The sequence below is a fragment of the Suncus etruscus genome, chromosome 1 (assembly GCF_024139225.1).
Source record: "Suncus etruscus isolate mSunEtr1 chromosome 1, mSunEtr1.pri.cur, whole genome shotgun sequence".
NCBI lineage: Eukaryota > Metazoa > Chordata > Mammalia > Eulipotyphla > Soricidae > Suncus > Suncus etruscus.
In genome coordinates this window covers 173,168,701-173,190,427 of record NC_064848.1, presented here as the reverse complement: position 1 = coordinate 173,190,427, position 21,727 = coordinate 173,168,701, and the positions used below count along the sequence as shown (strand labels likewise).

Here is a 21,727-nt window from a genome sequence, read left to right as displayed (position 1 = left end):
TTAGGCCTTATATTTACTGTGAATGTGGATATGACCTCCCAAATAGATCAAAGACTAATCTCTTTGTCAGTTATAAGATGGCAAAATTGCCATGGGCCTTTAGCTGCTACACATTGAAGCTGTTTATTTGGAAATTATGCCTGGGGTATGAGATTGTATTTTTAAGAATGAACAGGTAAAAGTAAAAGATTATCTTCTGACATTTCAATGAATTCTTTCAGTCTTTGGTTTACTTAACATTTAGGCTATTTGCTGGTAGGAGAAACTGGCTTTTTTATATAGGCTTTATATCATTTTAAATTGGATATTAGTTTTAATGCTAGGTGATTCCCAAATGTTAAATATTCTTGAATTTGTTATATTCTAAGAAGTTAGAATATAATAAATTAAAAAATAACATTTATAAATCTAATAAATTAGAATATAATAAATATTAATAAACTGCTTACTTAATCTTTTCTGATATTACTAAATTAAGGTAAGTGTTCAGCCTTAACCTTCAGTTTGCTTCAGTTTGCCCTGTTTAAAAGTATTCCCTAAAGAGAACTTTCATTTTTATTAAAGTAATCTGTTTCTTCATATAATGAAATATGTAAAAATTAACTTTTATAAGCGTTCAACTTGTTTCCTTTTTTTTTTGGTTTTTTTTTTTTTTTGGTTTTTGGGCCACACCCGGTAACGCTCAGGGGTTACTCCTGGCTATGCGCTCAGAAGTCGCTCCTGGCTTGGGGGACCATATGGGACGCCGGGGGATCGAACCGCGGTCCGTCTCCTAGGCTAGCGCAGGTAAGGCAGGCACCTTACCTCCAGCGCCACCGCCCGGCCCCAACTTGTTTCCTTTTTATCTAAAATAATTACTATAAATATTGGTAATATATTTTTTAAATAATTTTTATTGTAACCAAAGTGAATAACAAATTTTTCACAGTAATATTTAAGGTACATAGCGACAATGAATCAGGGCCATTCCCACCACCAGCATTGTCCTCCCTCCACTCCTGATCCCAGCCAGCATGCATCCCATATCTCCCTCATTTGCTCCCGGAATGCTAGTGTAACTGCTCCGCTCTGTGTGCAGCTTGCTGTGGATTGGGTATCGATTCTGTTGTCCTTGACTTTGGGTTTGGTATTTGAATCTGATTATTTTTTACTTCCACTCAATGTTCATACGACTGTTTGGTCCTGGAACCCTTAAGAAATACTGGTCCTTATCAAATGCTTTCTCTGCATCTATTGATATGATCATGTGGTTTTTATTTTTCTTGTTATTGATGTTGTGTATTATGTTGATAGATTTACGGATGTTAAACCAGCCTTGCATTCCTGGGATGAAACCTACTTGATCGTAGTGGATGATCTTCTTAATGAGGCATTGAATCCTATTTGCCAGGATTTTGTTGAGGATCTTTGCATCTGCATTCATCAGTGATATTGGTCTGTAATTTTCTTTTTTGGTAGCAAGAAAAGGATATCAAGGGAATCCAGATAGGAAAGGAAGAAGTCAAGCTCTCACTGTTTGCAGATGACATGATACTCTACTTAGAAAACCCTAAAGACTCTATCAAAAAGCTTCTAGAAACAATAGACTCATATAGCAAGGTGGCAGGCTACAAAATTAACACACAAAAATCAATGGCCTTTCTATACACCAACAGTAATAAAGAAGAAATGGACATTAAGAAAACAACCCCATTCACAATAGTACCACACAAACTCAAATATCTTGGAATCAACTTGACTAAATATGTGAAGGACCTATACAAAGAAAACTATAAAACTCTGCTCCAAGAAATAAGAGAGGACACACGGAAATGGAAACACATACCCTGCTCATGGATTGGCAGGATTAACATCATCAAAATGTCAATACTCCCCAAGGCATTATACAGATTTAATGCCATCCCTCTAAAGATACCCATGACATTCTTCAAAGAAGTGGATCAGACACTTTTGAAATTCATTTGGAACAATAAACACCCTCGAATAGCTAAAGCAATCATTGGGAAAAAGAATATGGGAGGAATTACTTTTCCCAACTTTAAACTGTACTACAAAGCAACAGTTATCAAAACAGCATGGTATTGGAATAAGGATAGGTCCTCAGATCAGTGGAATAGGCTTGAATACTCAGAAAATGTTCCCCAGAGATACAACCATCTAATTTTTGATAAAGGAGCAGGAAATCCTAAATGGAGCAGGGAAAGCCTCTTCAACAAGTGGTGTTGGCACAATTGGATAGCCACTTGCAAAAAATTAAACTTAGACCCCCAGCTAACATCATGTACAAAGGTAAAATCCAAATGGATTAAAGACCTCGATATCAGCCCCAAAACCATAAGATATATAGAACAGCACATAGGCAAAACACTCCAGGACATTACAGGCATCTTCAAGGAGGAAACTGCACTCTCCAAGCAAGTGAAAGCAGAGATTAACAGATGGGAATATATTAAGCTGAGAAGCTTCTGCACCTCAAAGGAAATAGTGCCCAGGATACAAGAGCCACCCACTGAGTGGGAGAAACTATTCACCCAATACCCATCAGATAAGGGGCTAATCTCCAAAATATACAAGGCACTGACAGAACTTTACAAGAAAAAAACATCTAACCCCATCAAAAAATGGGGAGAAGAAATGAACAGACACTTTGACAAAGAAGAAATACGCATGGCCAAAAGACACATGAAAAAATGTTCCACATCACTAATCATCAGGGAGATGCAAATCAAAACAACGATGAGATACCACCTCACACCCCAGAGAATGGCACACATCACAAAGAATGAGAATAAACAGTGTTGGCGGGGATGTGGAGAGAAAGGAACTCTTATCCACTGCTGGTGGGAATGCTGTCTAGTTCAACCTTTATGGAAAGCGATATGGAGATTCCTCCAAAAACTGGAAATCGAGCTCCCATACGATCCAGCTATACCACTCCTAGGAATATACCCTAGGAACACAAAAATACAATACAAAAACCCCTTCCTTACACCTATATTCATTGCAGCTCTATTTACCATAGCAAGACTCTGGAAACAACCAAGATGCCCTTCAACAGATGAATGGCTAAAGAAACTGTGGTACATATACACAATGGAATATTATGCAGCTGTCAGGAGAGATGAAGTCATGAAATTTTCCTATACATGGATGTACATGGAATCTATTATGCTGAGTGAAATAAGTCAGAGAGAGAGAGAAAAACGCAGAATGGTCTCACTCATCTATGGGTTTTAAGAAAAATGAAAGACACCCTTGTAATAATAATTTTCAGACACAAAAGAGAAAAGAGCTGGAAGTTCCAGCTCACCTCAGGAAGCTCACCACAAAGAGTGATGAGTTTAGTTAGAGAAATAACTACATTTTGAACTGTCCTAATATTGAGAATGTATGAGGGAAATGTAGAGCCTGTTTAGGGTACAGGCGGGGGTTGGGTGGGGAGGAGGGTGATTTGGGACTTGGGTGATGGGAATGTTGCACTGGTGATGGGTGGTGTTCCTTTTATGACTGAAACCCAAACACAATCATGTATGTAATCAAGGTGTTTAAATAAAAAAAAAATTAAAAAAAAAAAAAAAAAAAAAAAAAAAAGAAATACTGGTGATTTATTTATTTTCTTTGTTTTATATGTTTGTGTTTTGTTTAATATTGACAGTATGTTATAGTCATTTACATTGTAAGAAATACTTGAAAATTCACAAGATATTCCAATCATGTCGCCATATAAGTTAATGCATGTGCTTTTGTTTGGGGGGCCTACCCCCAAGGTGCTGGGTAAAGTTTATTGATTTAATTAAAAATAAAAGATAGGGGGCCGGAGGGATAGCATGGAGGTAAGGCCTTTCATGCAGGTCATCGGTTCGAATCCCGGCATCCCATATGGTCCCCCATGCCTGCCAGGAGCAATTTCTGAGCATGAAGCCAGGAGTAACCCCTGAGCACTGCCGGGTGTGACCCAAAAACCACAAAAAAAAAAAAAAAAAAAGATAGGAGTTTGAGAGACAGCAAATAGAGTGTTTATATTACGTGCAGCAGTTGAATTGGGTTCTATCTCCAGTGTCTCATATGATCCCCCTGAGTCCACCTGACTGATACCTGAATGCAAAATCTCTTTTTTTTTTTTTTATTTAAACACCTTGATTACATACATGATTGTGTTTGGGTTTCAGTCATAAAAGGAACACCACCCATCACCAGTGCAACATTCCCATCACCCAAGTCCCAAATCTCCCTCCTCCCCACCCAACCCCCGCCTGTACCCTAAACAGGCTCTACATTTCCCTCATACATTCTCAATATTAGGACAGTTCAAAATGTAGTTATTTCTCTAACTAAACTCATCACTCTTTGTGGTGAGCTTCCTGAGGTGAGCTGGAACTTCCAGCTCTTTTCTCTTTTGTGTCTGAAAATTATTATTACAAGGGTGTCTTTCATTTTTCTTAAAACCCATAGATGAGTGAGACCATTCTGCGTTTTTCTCTCTCTCTCTGACTTATTTCACTCAGCATAATAGATTCCATGTACATCCATGTATAGGAAAATTTCATGACTTCATCTCTCCTGACAGCTGCATAATATTCCATTGTGTATATGTACCACAGTTTCTTTAGCCATTCATCTGTTGAAGGGCATCTTGGCTGTTTCCAGAGTCTTGCTATGGTAAATAGAGCTGCAATGAATATAGGTGTAAGGAAGGGGTTTTTGTATTGTATTTTTGTGTTCCTAGGGTATATTCCTAGGAGTGGTATAGCTGGATCGTATGGGAGCTCGATTTCCAGTTTTTGGAGGAATCTCCATATCGCTTTCCATAAAGGTTGAACTAGACAGCATTCCCACCAGCAGTGGATAAGAGTTCCTTTCTCTCCACATCCCCGCCAACACTGTTTATTCTCATTCTTTGTGATGTGTGCCATTCTCTGGGGTGTGAGGTGGTATCTCATCGTTGTTTTGATTTGCATCTCCCTGATGATTAGTGATGTGGAACATTTTTTCATGTGTCTTTTGGCCATGCGTATTTCTTCTTTGTCAAAGTGTCTGTTCATTTCTTCTCCCCATTTTTTGATGGGGTTAGATGTTTTTTTCTTGTAAAGTTCTGTCAGTGCCTTGTATATTTTGGAGATTAGCCCCTTATCTGATGGGTATTGGGTGAATAGTTTCTCCCACTCAGTGGGTGGCTCTTGTATCCTGGGCACTATTTCCTTTGAGGTGCAGAAGCTTCTCAGCTTAATATATTCCCATCTGTTAATCTCTGCTTTCACTTGCTTGGAGAGTGCAGTTTCCTCCTTGAAGATGCCTGTAATGTCCTGGAGTGTTTTGCCTATGTGCTGTTCTATATATCTTATGGTTTTGGGGCTGATATCGAGGTCTTATATGGATTAAACATTTGGATTTTACCTTTGTACATGATGTTAGCTGGGGGTCTAAGTTTAATTTTTTGCAAGTGGCTATCCAATTGTGCCAACACCACTTGTTGAAGAGGCTTTCCCTGCTCCATTTAGGATTTCCTGCTCCTTTATCAAAAATTAGATGGTTGTATCTCTGGGGAACATTTTCTGAGTATTCAAGCCTATTCCACTGATCTGAGGACCTATCCTTATTCCAATACCATGCTGTTTTGATAACTGTTGCTTTGTAGTACAGTTTAAAGTTGGGAAAAGTAATTCCTCCCATATTCTTTTTCCCAATGATTGCTTTAGCTATTCGAGGGTGTTTATTGTTCCAAATGAATTTCAAAAGTGTCTGATCCACTTCTTTGAAGAATGTCATGGGTATCTTTAGAGGGATGGCATTAAATCTGTATAATGCCTTGGGGAGTATTGACATTTTGATGATGTTAATCCTGCCAATCCATGAGCAGGGTATGTGTTTCCATTTCCGTGTGTCCTCTCTTATTTCTTGGAGCAGAGTTTTATAGTTTTCTTTGTATAGGTCCTTCACATATTTTTTTTTTTTTTTTTTGGTTTTTGGGCCACACCCGTTTGATGCTCAGGGGTTACTCCTGGCTATGTGCTCAGAAATCGCCCCTGGCTTGGGGGGACCATATGGGATGCCGGGGGATCGAACCGCGGTCCGTTCCTTGGCTAGCGCTTGTAAGGCAGACACCTTACCTCTAGCGCCACCTTCCCGGCCCCGGTCCTTCACATATTTAGTCAAGTTGATTCCAAGATATTTGAGTTTGTGTGGTGCTATTGTGAATGGGGTTGTTTTCTTAATGTCCATTTCATCCTTATTACTATTGGTATATAGAAAGGCCATTGATTTTTGTGTGTTAATTTTGTAGCCTGCCACCTTGCTATATGAGTCTATTGTTTCTAGAAGCTTTTTGATAGAGTCTTTAGGGTTTTCTAAGTAGAGTATCATGTCATCTGCAAACAGTGAGAGCTTGACTTCTTCCTTTCCTATCTGGATTCCCTTGATATCCTTTTCTTGCCTAATCGCTATAGCAAGTACTTCCAGTGCTATGTTGAATAGGAGTGGTGAGAGAGGACAGCCTTGTCTTGTGCCAGAATTTAGAGGGAAGGCTTTCAGTTTTTCTCCATTGAGGATAATATTTGCCACTGGCTTGTGGTAGATGGCCTTCACTATATTGAGAAAGGTTCCCTCCATTCCCATCTTGCTGAGAGTTTTGATCAAGAATGGGTGTTGGACCTTATCAAATGCTTTCTCTGCATCTATTGATATGATCATGTGGTTTTTATTTTTCTTGTTATTGATGTTGTGTATTATGTTGATAGATTTACGGATGTTAAACCAGCCTTGCATTCCTGGGATGAAACCTACTTGATCGTAGTGGATGATCTTCTTAACGAGGCATTGAATCCTATTTGCCAGGATTTTGTTGAGGATCTTTGCATCTGCATTCATCAGTGATATTGGTCTGTAATTTTCTTTTTTGGTAGCGTCTCTGTCTGGTTTAGGTATCAAGGTGATGTTGGCTTCATAAAAGCTATTTGGAAGTGTTTCTGTTTGTTCAATTTCATGAAAGAGTCTTGCCAAGATTGGCAGTAGTTCCTCTTGGAAAGTTTGATAGAATTCATTAGTGAATCCATCTGGACCTGGGCTTTTGTTTTTCGGCAGACATTTGATTACTGTTTTAATTTCATCAATGGTGATGGGGGTGTTTAGATATGCTACATCCTCTTCCTTCAACCGTGGAAGATTATAAGAGTCCAAGAATTTATCCATTTCTTCCAGGTTCTCATTTTTAGTGGCGTAGAGTTTTTCAAAGTAGTTTCTGATTACCCTTTGAATCTCTGTCATATCAGTAGTGATCTCTCCTTTTTCATTCCTGATACGAGTTATCAAGTTTCTCTCTCTCTCTTTCTTTGTTAGGTTTGCCAGTGGTCTATCAATCTTGTTTATTTTTTCAAAGAACCAACTTCTGCTTTCGTTGATCTTTCGGATTGTTTTTTGAGTTTCCACTTCGTTGATTTCTGCTCTCAGCTTTGTTATTTCCTTCTGTCTTCCTATTCTTGGGTCCTTTTGTTGAGCATTTTCTAGTTCTATTAGCTGTGTCATTAAGCTACTCAGGTAAGCTCCTTCTTCCTTCCTGATGTGTGCTTGCAAAGCTATAAATTTTCCTCTCAGTACTGCTTTTGCTGTGTCCCATAAGTTCTGAGAGTTTGTGTCTTGATTGTCATTTGTTTCCAGGAACCTTTTGATTTCCTCCTTGATTTCATCTCGGACCCACTGGTTATTGAGCATGAGGCTGTTTAACTTCCAGGTGTTAAAGTGTTTCTTCTGAGTCCCTTTGGAGTTCACAAATAATTTCAGAGCCTTGTGGTCAGCGAAGGTAGTCTGCAAAATTTCTATCCTCTTGATCTTATGGAGGTATGTTTTATGTGCCAGCATGTAGTCTATCCTGGAGAATGTCCCATGTACATTGGAGAAGAATGTGTATCCAGGTTTCTGGGGATGGAGTGTCCTATATATATCCACTAGGCCTCTTTCTTCCATTTCTCTCCTCAGGTCTAGTATATTCTTGTTGGGTTTCAGTCTGGTTGACCTGTCCAGTGTTGACAAAGCCGTGTTAAGGTCCCCCACAATTATTGTGTTGTTGTTGATACTATTTTTCAGATTTGTCAACAGTTGTATTAAATATTTTGCTGGCCCCTCATTCGGTGCATATATGTTTAGGAGAGTGAATTCTTCCTGCTCTACGTACCCCTTGATTAATATAAAATGTCCGTCTTTGTCCCTTACAACCTTCCTGAGTATAAAGTTTGCATTATCTGATATTAGTATGGCCACTCCAGCTTTTTTATGGGTGTTGTTTGTTTGGATAACTTTTCTCCAGCCTTTTATTTTGAGTCTATGTTTGTTCTGACTATTCAGGTGCGTTTCTTGTAGGCAGCAGAAGGTTGGATTGAGTTTTTTGATCCATTTAGCCACTCTGTGTCTCTTAACTGGTGCATTTAGTCCATTGACGTTGAGAGAAAGAATTGTCCTGGGATTTAACGCCATCTTTATTTCAAAATTTGGTGTGTCTTTTGGGTAGTCTTGTCTTAGATTAGGTCTTTCAGTTTTTCTCTTAAGACTGGTTTTGTGTCTGTGAAGTTTCTGAGCTGTTTTTTGTCTGTGAAACCATGTATTCTTCCATCAAACCGGAAAGTGAGTTTTGCTGGGTATAGTATTCTGGGTGAAGCATTCATTTCATTCAGTCTTGTCACAATATCCCACCACTGCTTTCTGGCATTGAGCGTTTCTGGTGACAGGTCTGCTGTAAATCTCAGGGAAGCTTGCTTGAACATGATTTCCCCTTTTGATCTTGCTGTTTTCAGAATTCTGTCTCTGTCTGTGGGATTTGTCATTGTGACTAGGATGTGTCTTGGGGTGGTTTTTCTGTGGTCTCTTTTGGTTGGTACTCTTCGGGCATGCAGGATTTGATCACATATATTCTTTAGCTCTGGAAGTTTCTCTTTAATGATGTTCTTGACCATTGATTCTTGCTGGAAATTTTCTTCCTGGGTCTCTGGGACTCCAATGATTCTTAAGTTGTTTCTGTTGATCTTATCATAGACTTCTATTTTCGTCTGTTCCCATTTTTTGACTAATTTTTCCATTGTCTGCTCATTTGCTTTAAGTTTTTTGTCCAATCTCTCCTGCTGTATGGAATTGTTATGTATCTCATCTTCCACAGCACCAAGTCTATTCTCAGCTTCTGATACCCTGTCCCAGAGCTTATCCATTTTGTCATTCACTTCGTTTACTGACTTTTTCAGTCCTGTTAGTTGACATGTTATTTCAGTTTGGAGTTTTGTCATTTCTGCCTTCATATTTTCTTGGTTCTTATTAGTGTTCTGTTCAACTCGATCCATGGTTTCTTGGAGTCTGTTGAGCACCTTCCATATTGCTAGTCTAAAGTCCTTATCTGAGAGGTTGATTAGTTGTTCAGTCATTATCTGGTCCTCAGAATTGTCATCTTCATTCTCTATGTCTGATGCTGGCCTGCGTTGTTTCCCCATTGTCACACTTGTATTGTGGGTTTTTCTACGTGTTGTAGTGGTATTCATTGTCTATATGATGTAGGCAGCACACTCCTCTGGCTCCTCCCTTTCTGGATGGGCTGACTTGCCTCTAAGGGAGGGGAGTCCTCCGTGGATGAAGCCTCACACTGGGTCAAATCTTAGGCCCGAGCACGCAGTAGAGAAGACAGTCTGGAGAGAAATGTTTGCTTCTGTGATATAGCACCGTTCTTAGTGTGATTTTTCCTTCTTGTTGCAATGGAGTTCTTTCCTTAGAAAGAGTGCACGGCCGCGTAGCGAAGTGGAGCGGCCGTGCTCCTCTGAGCCTCTTTTTGCCCCACTCGCAAGAGTTTCACGCAAGAGGACAGTAGACAGACATAGACAGGTCACACTCACAGTCTTTCACAGCTGAGCCCCACTGGGCCGGTGTACTTTCGCGGATTTTCCCCGCCTGGTGTCACACACAGGGAGCCAGCTTTTGCCGCAAAATCTCTTAGTAACCCCTAAGCACTGCCAAGTGTGGCCCAAACTACCCTCAAAATAAATAAAAGTAAAAGCATGACCATCTTGCATATTTAAATCTAAAGGTTGCTACATTATCTGTAAATATAATGAATTTTTCATAGAGCAACTGTTACCATAGAAAGAATGATCATCGTCAAGCATTTATTTGAGGGCCAAGATAATATGAAGGGCTGGAACACAGTCTGCATATGGGAACCCTGGGTTTCATATATAGTATTGCATGGCCCACAGCACTGAGCCAGGAGCAGCATCTGAACACTGCCAGATGTACACCCACCCCAAATCATTTAAAATCATTGAGTACTTGTTTGAATATAGTGTAGGATTTTGGCTTTTTTTTTTAAGACTTATTATGTCTGACAAAGAATGCCAAATTTTATAAGTGAAATATTACTTAAAAATATAGAGGAGCTAGAGAGATAGTATAAGTATTATGGTATATACTTTGCACAAAGCCAACCCCAGTCAGATCTCCAGCACCACATTGTCCCTGCAGCATTACCTGTTGCAGCTCTGGAGGCCCCCAAGCACTACCATGTGTGGGTGTTCAAACATTTCCAAGATGTCATGGTCATTTCTGGCACAGTGGGGTCTAAGTAGCACCACATCCTCAGACTCTCCCATTGAGAAACTGGTCCAGTTGGCAAAGAATTATTTGAGAGGCTCTGTGCCTCCTGAGCACTACTTTGGAGCATGCACCCCCCCCCCCCCAGGTAATAAGGCAAGCAAATGTTTAAAAGGGAGGGAGAAACTGATTTAATTATATTATGAGGAGTAGCCATTGTGTGTTTTTCTCAGCTTTAGATCTTTCTTTTGATATCTAAATGTTAAACTTTTGTTGAATTTTGTAAACATATTATCTAATATTTCCTATAATGCCATGTTACTCGCTATTTATTGCTTTCAGAAACGTAACATTTGGGCTGGGATGTAGCTCAGTGGTAATGTATTTACCTCATTGATAGAGCACTTGCTTTGCATGTGTGAGGCCTTTGGTTCCCAGTACCACTCCTCCCAAAACCCGCTTTTAAAAAAATCATAATTTAGAAAGAAATAGTATGGTGTACTTGCCTTGTGTGACACCAAATCCAGTGTGTTCCTCAGCATAGCATATGATCCCTTAAGCAATGGGCACAAAGCCAGGAATAAGTCCTAAGTCCAGCCAGATGTAGCTCAATAAAAAATAATTTTACTGGGCCCAGAGAGATAGCACAGCGGTGCTTGCCTTGCAAGCAGCCAATCCAGGACCAAAGGTGGTTGGTTCGAATCCCGGTGTCCCATATGGTCCCCCGTGCCTGCCAGGAGCTACTTCTGAGCAGACAGCCAGGAGTAATCCCTGAGCACCGCCGGGTGTGGCCCAAAAACCAAAAAAAAAAAAATTTTTTTTACTTAAAATACAATTCAAAAATCCCTTTTTCACACCAATATTCATTGCAGTGCTATTTACAATAGCCAGACTTTGGAAACAACCAAGATGCCCTTCAATAGATGAAAGGCTAAAGAAAATGTGGTATATATACACAATGGATTATCATGCAGCCATCAGGAGAGATGAAGTCATGAAATTTTCCTATATATGGATGTACATGGAATCTATTATGCTGAGTGAAATAAGCCAGAGGGAGATAGACACAAAATACTACCACATATATGGGTTTTAAGAAAAATAAAAGACATTTTTGTAATAATTCTCAGAGACAATAGGAATAAGGACTGGAAGGTCCAGTTCACGATATGAAGCTCACCACAAAGAGTCGTGAGTGCAGTTAGAGAAATAACTACACTGACAACTATCATAACAATGTGAATGAGTGAGGAAAGTAGAAAGCCTGTCTCAAATACAGGCGGGAGGTTGGAGATTTGGAGCATTGGTGATGGGAATGTTGCACTGGTGAAGATGGGTGTTCTTTATATGACTGAAACCCAACTACAATCATGTTTGTAATCAAATTGTATAAATAAAGACATTAAAAAAAAAGAAAGGTCAGATTTTTTAGAAATTGATCTCTCATATGATCTAGCGGTACTCCTCCTAGGGATATACCCTAGGAACACAGAACAATACAAAAAAAAAAAAAGCTCTCTGTACTCCTATGTTCATCGCAGCACTACTAATAATAGCCAAAATCTAGTAATCTAAGTGCCTGAGGACAGAGTGGCGAAAGACTATGGCACATCTAATCAATGGAATACTATTAGAAAAATAAAGTCAGGAAATTTGCTTATTCTTGGATGGATATGGAGAGTATTATGCTGAGTGAAATGAGTCAAAGGGAGAAGAGTAGACATAGGATAATCACACTTATGGGATCTAAGAAAAATAAAAGATAGTATGGTAATGATATCCAGAGACAATAGAGAGGAGTGCCAAGAGGAACAGTCCATGGTGGGAAGCTTGCCACAAATAGTTAAGCAGTGCAGTTACGTTAGATAAGGGACCACTATGACAATGATAGTTATAACTGATAACTCTGGACAATAACTGGGTGTTGGACAGAGATAATATGATATGCACAGTACCCTTCCATTAATGATAGTGCAAACCACAGTGTTTAAAAAGAAAAATTAAGAGAGAGGGAGAGAGAGGAGTTAGATGTTTATTCCAGAGGTAGGTAGGTAGGGGGAGGAAAGCAAGGACATTGGTGGTAGGAAATGTTCATGGGTGAAGGATGGTGTACATTGTAAGACTGAAAATCATGAACAACTTTGTGATTGTGGTATTTAGATAAAAGGGGAAAATTACCAATAAAAAGAAAGGTCAGTTTTTTCATATTTCAGTTACAAAGTTTTAATAAAAAATTGAAAAGCTGAAACAATAGTGCAGCGGGTAGGACATTTACCTTGCACATAGCCAACCTGAACTCAATCCCTGGCATTCCATAGGGTTTTCCAAGTCCTCCAGCTGTAATTTCTGCATATAAACCCAGGTTTAAGCCTTGAGTACCACTGGATTTGGCCCAGAAGCAAATGAACAAAATTTAAACAGATTATTTTGAGGCAAAATTAATTTATGGAGACATATTTGGCAGTCTGAAGAGGTTCAAACAGGGTTGACCATATGCAAGGCAAGTGCCTTAACCCCTATACTATCTCTATACTATTTCCCAAAATAACCTCTTATAAGCTTTATTGAAGAGGCTTTTTATCTTTTTATTTGAGACTTTTTATGTAATTTTTCAAATTTTTAAAACTGAGTTGCTATTTTTGCATCAGAGTTAACTCTTTTTGCAATCAATATATATGAGTGTGTGTACTTAAAATTTTTATAACACCATGATTTACCAATCATTCATAATACAGTTGTTTCAGGCATTAAATACTGAAATACCAATCTTACCGCTAGTATGAGCTTCTCTTCAACAGTGCCCCAATTTTCCATCACCCTAGCCTCTCTCTTTGCAACACAGATTTACTTCATATTCTTTGTTACAACTCAAAGGCAAGTAGAATTATCAAAATTTGATCAACAATAATTGTTATCTCTTCGTGGGGGTTACTAAAGTCAGTGTCTTAAGGTTTTACTTGTGCTAGTTGAGCCTTCTGTATTACTGTTTAGGCTCATGGAGCTCGGTGAATTACTATGTTATTTTTTCATCATATTTCCTGTGGTACTACTGGACTGACATTCTTGCAGCCATGTGGTCCAGGATTTATTGATCTGAAACAAATTTAGTGGCTTGGCTTGATAATGTTAAATCCAGGAGCTGGGCTGTTTCTGTCAGAGAATATAGGGTGTGGTACTAGGCTGCTGTGGTTTCTGCAGAAAGGAGAATTTGCCTCCACTCATTCTGAGAATTCCACAGAGGCATCAGCCCAAACCAACTATCTGGGAAGTATTAGTAACCTATATTTTTTTTTTGAAGCTTGGTGGAGGACCCACCATCTTCTTGGGCCTTTTTTTCCCTGGGAGTATGGCAGGTGTGGGTGGAGGCTGCTGGGTTTTCTGTTGGTGGGGTTGGTGTAGGGGGGCTCATCCTATCTCCATTCCAAAAAGAGTCCGAGTTATTTTTTGTTTTTTTGGTTTTGGGGCCACACCCGGCGGTGGTCAGGGGTTACTCCTGGCTGTCTGCTCAGAAATAGCTCCCGGCAGGCACGGGGGACCATATGGGACGCCGGGATTCGAACCAACCACCTTTGGTCCTGGATCGGCTGCTTGCAAGGCAAGCGCCGCTGTGCTATCTCTCCGTGCCCAGAGTCCGAGTTTTTAACCCTATAGTCTAGTCTCAACTGAGACAGTTCAGATGCTCATCTTAGTAATAATTTTCCAAAACAAATGTTGATATGCACAGCTAACTTAATGCATTTGGAGTGATTTTACAGAATATATATAATTAGGTATGTTTTAAATGAATTGAAAAAGATCATACTGAAAACAGCATTTATATCTTTTTTTTTTTTTTTTTTTGGTTTTTTTTGGGCCACACCCGGCATTGCTCAGGGGTTACTCCTGGCTGTCTGCTCAGAAATAGCTCCTGGCAGGCACGGGGGACCATATGGGACACCGGGATTCGAACCAACCACCATTGGTCCTGGATCGGCTGCTTGCAAGGCAAACGCCGCTGTGCTATCTCTCCGGGCCCCAGCCTTTATATCTTAATAAAATGATGCTTCACATGTTAGAAGTTAATATAATTTTGTAAGTGCGCTTTGTCTACCATATTTTGAACATATTTTTAAATTGTAGGTTGAGCTGAAGCGACAGTATAATGATCAGCATTCAAAATCAAGAGGTCTTTTACCTGGCCGTCACTGGTATGAAATTCAAGCGTATAGGGCCTTGAACCAGGCCCTGGGTAGGTAAGTGGAATGAAATTTAATGCAATGTAATAGCTGTGACTACAGCTGTGTATAGCCAGTTCTGCTACTTTACCTTTGCAACTAATTTAGTAAAATTTTATTCACTAGAGCTTTAAAAACTGGCATCATTTCAATGACAGACATCACAGTGAATATTAAAGTATCAGTAGAATAAATGAAACCCTAAATTTGCTAAAGTTTAAAGATTTAAGTATGATGGTCAAAGAATGAGACTCATACAAAGGTGTTCAGTAAATGTTTATGGAAGTCTTATGAAGCTTAAATTTTTTCTCTTATAGGATATCTCAAAATTTTATAGTTACAGATGAATAAAGAAGAGCTTATGAAAATCATGCTTGGAGAGCCAGAGATATATAGTTCAGAGAGTAGGGTATTTGCCTTGCACATGGCTAACCTGATTTTAATACCTGACTTTTCATAAGAGTCAGTCTCTTGAGCTCTACCAGGAGTAATTCCTGAGCACAGAACCAAGAGTAAGATCAGAATACTGTCAAGTGTAGCTCAAACCAAAACAAAACAAAGAAAATTATGCTTGGGATTGGAGAAATATTATCAAGGCGCTTGCCTTGCATGTGGCCAACATGGATTTGATCCTCGGAATCACATCTAGCTTCCCAAAGCCCACTAGTAATGATCTGAAGCAGACAGGAATAAGAACTCAACACAGCCAGATATGGTTCAAACCCTTTCCCCATACACATACTAAAAAATTATGCTCATGGTACTAAAGAATGAATAACAACTAAGAGTAAATTTTAATTGTAATACTCCTTTCTAAAAAAACTAAAAAGGATTTTTAATCCATTGAGATTTGGCTTGTGAGAAATTTTTTTAAAAAAGATTTGTGCTTTTAGCACTAGTTTTAAATGACTACTTTACACCATAATTTCATATTGTAGATTATCAGCTTATAACACTATATTTTTATCCTTTAATATGCAATTTTATATCCTTTTTATGAAATTGAATTTTTTAGCCAAGTAGTAATTCCTTGTGAAGTATTAAAGAATTCAGATAATTCAAAAAGAAAAGAACACAGGTTAACAGTAAAAATCATAAAAGTCTGACCATTTGGGTCCAGAATTGTAGGTCAGCAGTGGAGCATTTGCCTTTCATGTGTGAAGCCCTAGATTCCATACTGGCAATACAGCCCAACAAGACCATTTGACATATCTTCAGTTTAGCTAAAGACCCATAGTTAAGGATCATCTGATCAGTCACAATTCAGAATTAGACTTTTATCAACTCTCTTTTCACTCACATTAGTTCATCTACACATGAGATGACTTGAGTTCAGATTGTTATACCGTTAATGGCATGAAAGTGAGTTTAAAGGCGGGGCCAGAGCGATAGCACAGCAGTAGGGCATTTGCTTTGCATGCACCAAGCCTTGGATGGAATCGGGTTCGATTCTCAGTATCCCATATGGTCCCCTGAGCGCTGCCAGCTGTGACCTCAAAACAAAACAAAACAAAAAATAAAAAACCCTAGAATATGGGGCCAAAGAGATGGATCAGAGACTGAAACATATTTTGCTTACTGAAACACTTGGTTCAATTCAGAGCACCACATAGGCAGTCGCTAAGCATCACCCGGAGTATAACCCAGCATTACTGTGTCTGGTCCCAAAACTAACAAATAAAATATAACCTGCAAGGATCTTTCTACATGTGTTTCTCCTCAAACTGAAATGTTCCAGTTCTAACTTTATCTGTTGATGTGGTTAAACTAAGGCCTCTTTGCCTAGAAAGAACGTTTAGCATCCCATTGCTTCAACAAACTGTTCTTGAAGCATTTCTTCTGGTAACTTTCTCTCTGCCTACTGAGTGACCCATTTTATTGTGTTTAATTGGATTTTAATATAATTTAATATAATTTTAATATAACATAATTCTAGGGGAGACAGATTACATATTTAAGATTCTTGACTTCCAGTCACTTAAAGTTTGCTTTTTCATCTTTACCCCTAACTTTATCCAATAAGTTCTCACTATTAAACAGTAGTATCTTACTTTTAGTCTATTAAATATATGATTTTTTCTCACTACTTTCTGACTTGGCCTAAACACAGTTTATTTGACAAATTTCAACCAAAACCTCATTATGAAGACTTAAACATTTCTTTTCAAATAAATTCATTCCACAAGAAACTCATAACAGTTTTATTATTACTATGACGACGATGATGATACCATACACATTCTTACGGTAGTATATGCCTCAGATATAATTTTACTATGATGTTGATGATATATATAGCATATATATTATATCCACCACATTGTGTTGAGTAGCCTGTTTATATCTCTTAATCTCCTTCCCTGAACATTTTTGTTCTTTTTTTTGTGCTACACCTGGTGACTCTCAGGGATTACTCCTGGCTCTACACTCGGGAATTACTCCTGGTGCTCAGGGATCAAACTGGAACACAAATATAAGGCAAATCCCCTACCTGTTCTACCTGTTCAGGTCCCTTCCTAAATATTTCATATACATTTTTGCATCCTCAACAACTAACTCTGTCACTCCTGGGGCATAGATGCACAATAAACAAATGTTTGTTGAAATAATAAAGAATACTGAGTTTCTCAATGTACCATATTGGCCAGTGAACTTCTAGAGACTTAAATACTTTTTCAGGAGTCTCATAAAACTCATGTTTGTAATATTGACATATAATATTATAAATTTAGCATTTCATTAAATAAAAATAAGTAAAATGGATAGCCTAATTAGTCTTCTACTAATTTCCAGGAAAACAATATCAACAAGTAGCAACTTGTGGCCAAGAAATGCACCATTTAAAAGTCAAGGACTTAGGGTCACAAAATTACTGAGGATTTATTTATTTGCATTGTAGGCACTGATCTGAGTTTGATCCTCAGAACCACCTATGGCCCCTGTGAGCACAGAGACAGAAATAAGCCCTGAAGCACCATCAGTATGGTCCCTAAACTAAAAAAAAAGGAAAGACCATCGATGATAGCTCAAGTGGTAGAGTATACCTACTATGTGTGAAGAAACCTACCATGCGTATAATAACTTTAAAGTATAGTAAATGAAATAAAAGAACCATGGGAATGTGGGGGTTGTGATTCAGTTTTAAAGCACCTACCTTGCATGTGAGGCCTTAAATTGGATCCCTAACACTGCATGGTACTACTGGGTGTAGTTTTTGCTGACTTATAAGTACTGCTGGGTGTGATTGTGTTAGCCTCTGAACACTGCCTGGCTTCGTCTATTTACTAGTCCGCAAGCATCACTTGGAGTAGGATTCCTGTGTATTTTCTAGAGTGACCTCACAATAACTTATTTAGTAAAATAAGGAATGACAAAATAATTAATATGGTACATTAAAATATCTCTTGCATATGGAAGAAAGCAATAATGAAGAGACAAGGGAAAGGGCAAATGAATGGGAGTGCATATTTACATAATAGCTAAGTAAATACGACCTTACTTAACAATAACATTAAGTGTAAATAGAGTTAAACATTTCAACCAAGAGCATCACAGGGTATGGCCCAAAAAGCAAAACAAAACAAAATTTAACTTCAAAGGGCTATTGTGCATACTGAAGGCTCAAGTTTGATACAACACTCCATCCACATCACCTTTTTTTTGTTTTGTTTTGGTTTGGTTTTTTTTGGGGTGAGGGGGCCACACCTGGCGGTGCTCAGGGGGTTACTCCTGGCTATCAGCTCAGAAATAGCTCCTGGCAGGCACGGGGACCATATGGGATGCGGGGATTCAAACCAACCACCTTAGGTCCTGGGTCGGCTGCTTGCAGGGCAAACTCTGCTGTGCTATCTCTCCAGCCCCTCCACATCACTCTTAACTTCCCACAACACCATATGGAGTAGCCCCTCTGATCACTACTGATAAACAAATAAAACCATACAGGTATGGTAAATAGTTGGGATAAGATGCACCTGCAAAAAGTAACTAAAAGAGGGTATGACTGATTACACTAGTAACAGACACAAGAGACTTGAAGGCAAAAATTGCTTTTTAGGACATTAGGTACATTTTTTGTTTTGTAGCAATAGTACACCAGGTAGGATGCTTGTCTTGCTCATTTAAACTCAGTTCAATCCCCAGCATCCCATATGGGCCCTTACATCTTGCAATAAGTGATTCCTGAGCTCAGAACCAGGAGTAACCCCTAAACACAGCTGGGTGTGGCTCAAAAACCAAAAAAGAAAAGACTATATGATATCTATAACATTATATAATACCAATATATGTGAAAAGTTATGTTTTTAAAACTTTATGTAAATAATTTTCTTGAAAGCACTTTCCTTCACCGAAATATATAGGAAATTGCAATAACTATTAAGTATAGTCTCCTTTGCAGTTTTAGTAAATGAATCTATATGCTTACATATTTGGGGATTGATTTTTAGTTGAGGACAATGTGAATTACACGTCTCTCACAGGTGTAGTTCAGTTACATAGTGACAGTGAATTAGGGCCTTTCCCACCACCAGTATTGACCTCCCTCCATATCTGGGAAATTTTTAATGAGGCATTAAAGTGGGAAATTCCCCAAATTTACTTCATAGAAACCCCTTTATGAAGCCAGTAAATTTTATGTGGTTAAATGATAAAAATATTTTTAATATAATTGTATTGATACTAGACATCAATAACAAAGGTAGAAATGAAAAACTTATAAACCACTGAATTATATAAGAAATTACAAGGGAAATTACTTACATTTGATAATAAAAGGCATTAAAATTTTTTGAGGACATAATGAATGCATAAAGAAAATGCTCATGTTAGAAAAAATAAGAAAAATCTACAATCAGGTCCAGAGTGATAGCACCGTAGGTAGGGCCTTGCATGTGGCTGACCCAGGTTTGATCCTTGGCATTCCATATGGTCCCCCAAGCCTGCCAAAGCATTGCCAGGTGTGGCCCCCCCCAAAAAAAAAAAAAAAGAAAAAGAAAAGAAAGGAAAACATACAGTCAATATCTCAGTCTTCTGGGGGCTAGAGTGATATCACAGTGGGTAAGGTGTAACCCCAAAACAAAACAAAAATTCAGCCTTCTACCTTAAGTATGTAGGAAAAAGACAGAAAGATAATTTTCAACTATTATTGTCAGAGGCAGGCTGTGGAGAGGAAGGATGGAAACTGGAGTGGGAAATGTGCACTGGTGAAGGGTGGTGTTCATTGTATGACTGAAACTCAGTGATGAATAACTTTGTATCTGTGGGAAAATAACAACTGTATTATGAACAACTTTGTACCCACTTGTTTAAAATAAAGTAATTAATTTTTCAAAAAAGGAAAGTAGAAATCTTTTTCTTTTTTCTTTTTTGGTTTTTCGGGCCACACCCATTTGATGCTCAGGGGTTACTCCTGGCTAAGCGTTCAGAAATCGCCCCTGGCTTGGGGGTACTATATGGGATGCTGGGGGATTTAACCTTGGCTAGCACTTGCAAGGCAGACACTAGCGCCACCTCAACGGCCCTTGAAAGTAGAAATCTTAAAAAGAAAAAAAAAAGAAGATGAAGAAGAAGAATGACTAAATCCAGTTGTTTCAGTGATCTCTCCTGATGGGGCATACGCTCTGATGCCATGGATAAAATTGAATTGGTCATTTGCAAAGCAAATGCCTACCTACTAAAGTATCTCCAGCACCAGCAAGAGTTTTTTTTTTTCACACACCCATTTAGGTACATCATATTGAATTGCTTCTGCCATCTTATATTTTTCTACCACAAGTTCAATTAAGAACTGCATAATTGACATATTGATTTTCTCAGCCCTCTCTGTTCCACTTGAAATGTGCTTATTTTAAAATTATTTTCTTTCTCCCTAATTTTTAAATAGATGCATTCGACACAAAAATGACTGGGGAGCTCTTATTCTAGTGGATGACCGCTTCAGGAGTAACCCAGATCGCTATATATCTGGTAAGATTCTCAGTTGAACCTAGAGTGAAAAATCATTGACAAATTATTTTGGGTGCTTAATGAAGTTTTAAGACAAAGTATTGGACACAGAGTTTAAATTCCCAAAGCAAACAATAAGGTGTATGCTGGGATCTGGCAGACTAGCAAAAAGGCTAACAGCACATGCCTCTAAACATGTAGTCATTACTTCAGATCACAATCCGGTGTACTTGCTGAGTGCAAGCTTGGCAGTTCTAATCCCTGGTGCCAGAAGTGATTTCTGGCCACACCACACCAAGGTGTAAGGGGTGGAACCTCCAGAGAACACTACCACAATAAAAAATGATATGTGAGCACCACAGCCAGAAAATGTACAACCTCAGAAGAGTATTGTGAGTCCTGCTTGGACTCACATATTGTGAGCCATACTTGTGTGCTTCAACTAAGAGTGTGACTCTCAGGGGCTGGAGAGATAGCACAGCAATAGGGCATTTGCCTTGCATGCAGCTGACCCAGGAGTGACCCAGTTCATTTCCCAGTATCCTATATGGTCCCCCCAGTATACTATATGGTCCCCCAGTTTGCCAGGGGTGATCTGAGTGCAGAGCCAGGAGTAACCCTTGAGCACTGCTAAATGTGGCCCAACAACCAATCAATCAATCAATCATAAAGTTTCTTAAAAAAAAAAAAAGAGTGTGACCCTCAGCAAGCATGTTTGCTTGCACTACAACTAAAGGATTTGAACATTACTAAGCACAAAGACCAAGTATGAGAACATCACTGCAGGCTCCCCCACCCCCACCCTAGGGAACCCTAGAGCCTGAAAAAATGCGTTAGCACTAGAGCCAGGCATGTGTGCTACCCCTGGCCATCAGTGCAATATCATCAATCACCGTGATGAGAAAGGGAAAGGGAAAGAGTAGGAATGAAAACGAAATAAAGAAAAATTAACATTCACTATAACATTTTATTTCTAATGCTCTGTTTTCACAAAAATATTCATGTTTGTTAGTTGC

General features: G+C 38.8%; 1 protein-coding gene across 1 annotated transcript in view; it reads left to right on the top strand.

Annotated features, from left to right (window-relative positions):
- The window catches only part of BRIP1 (BRCA1 interacting helicase 1), a 146,321-nt gene that overhangs the window by 111,181 nt on the left and 13,413 nt on the right, over positions 1-21,727 (top strand). Inside the window, 2 exon segments of the mRNA XM_049764629.1 lie at positions 14,674-14,786; positions 20,650-20,732. Coding sequence (XP_049620586.1) covers positions 14,674-14,786; positions 20,650-20,732 — 196 coding nt within the window.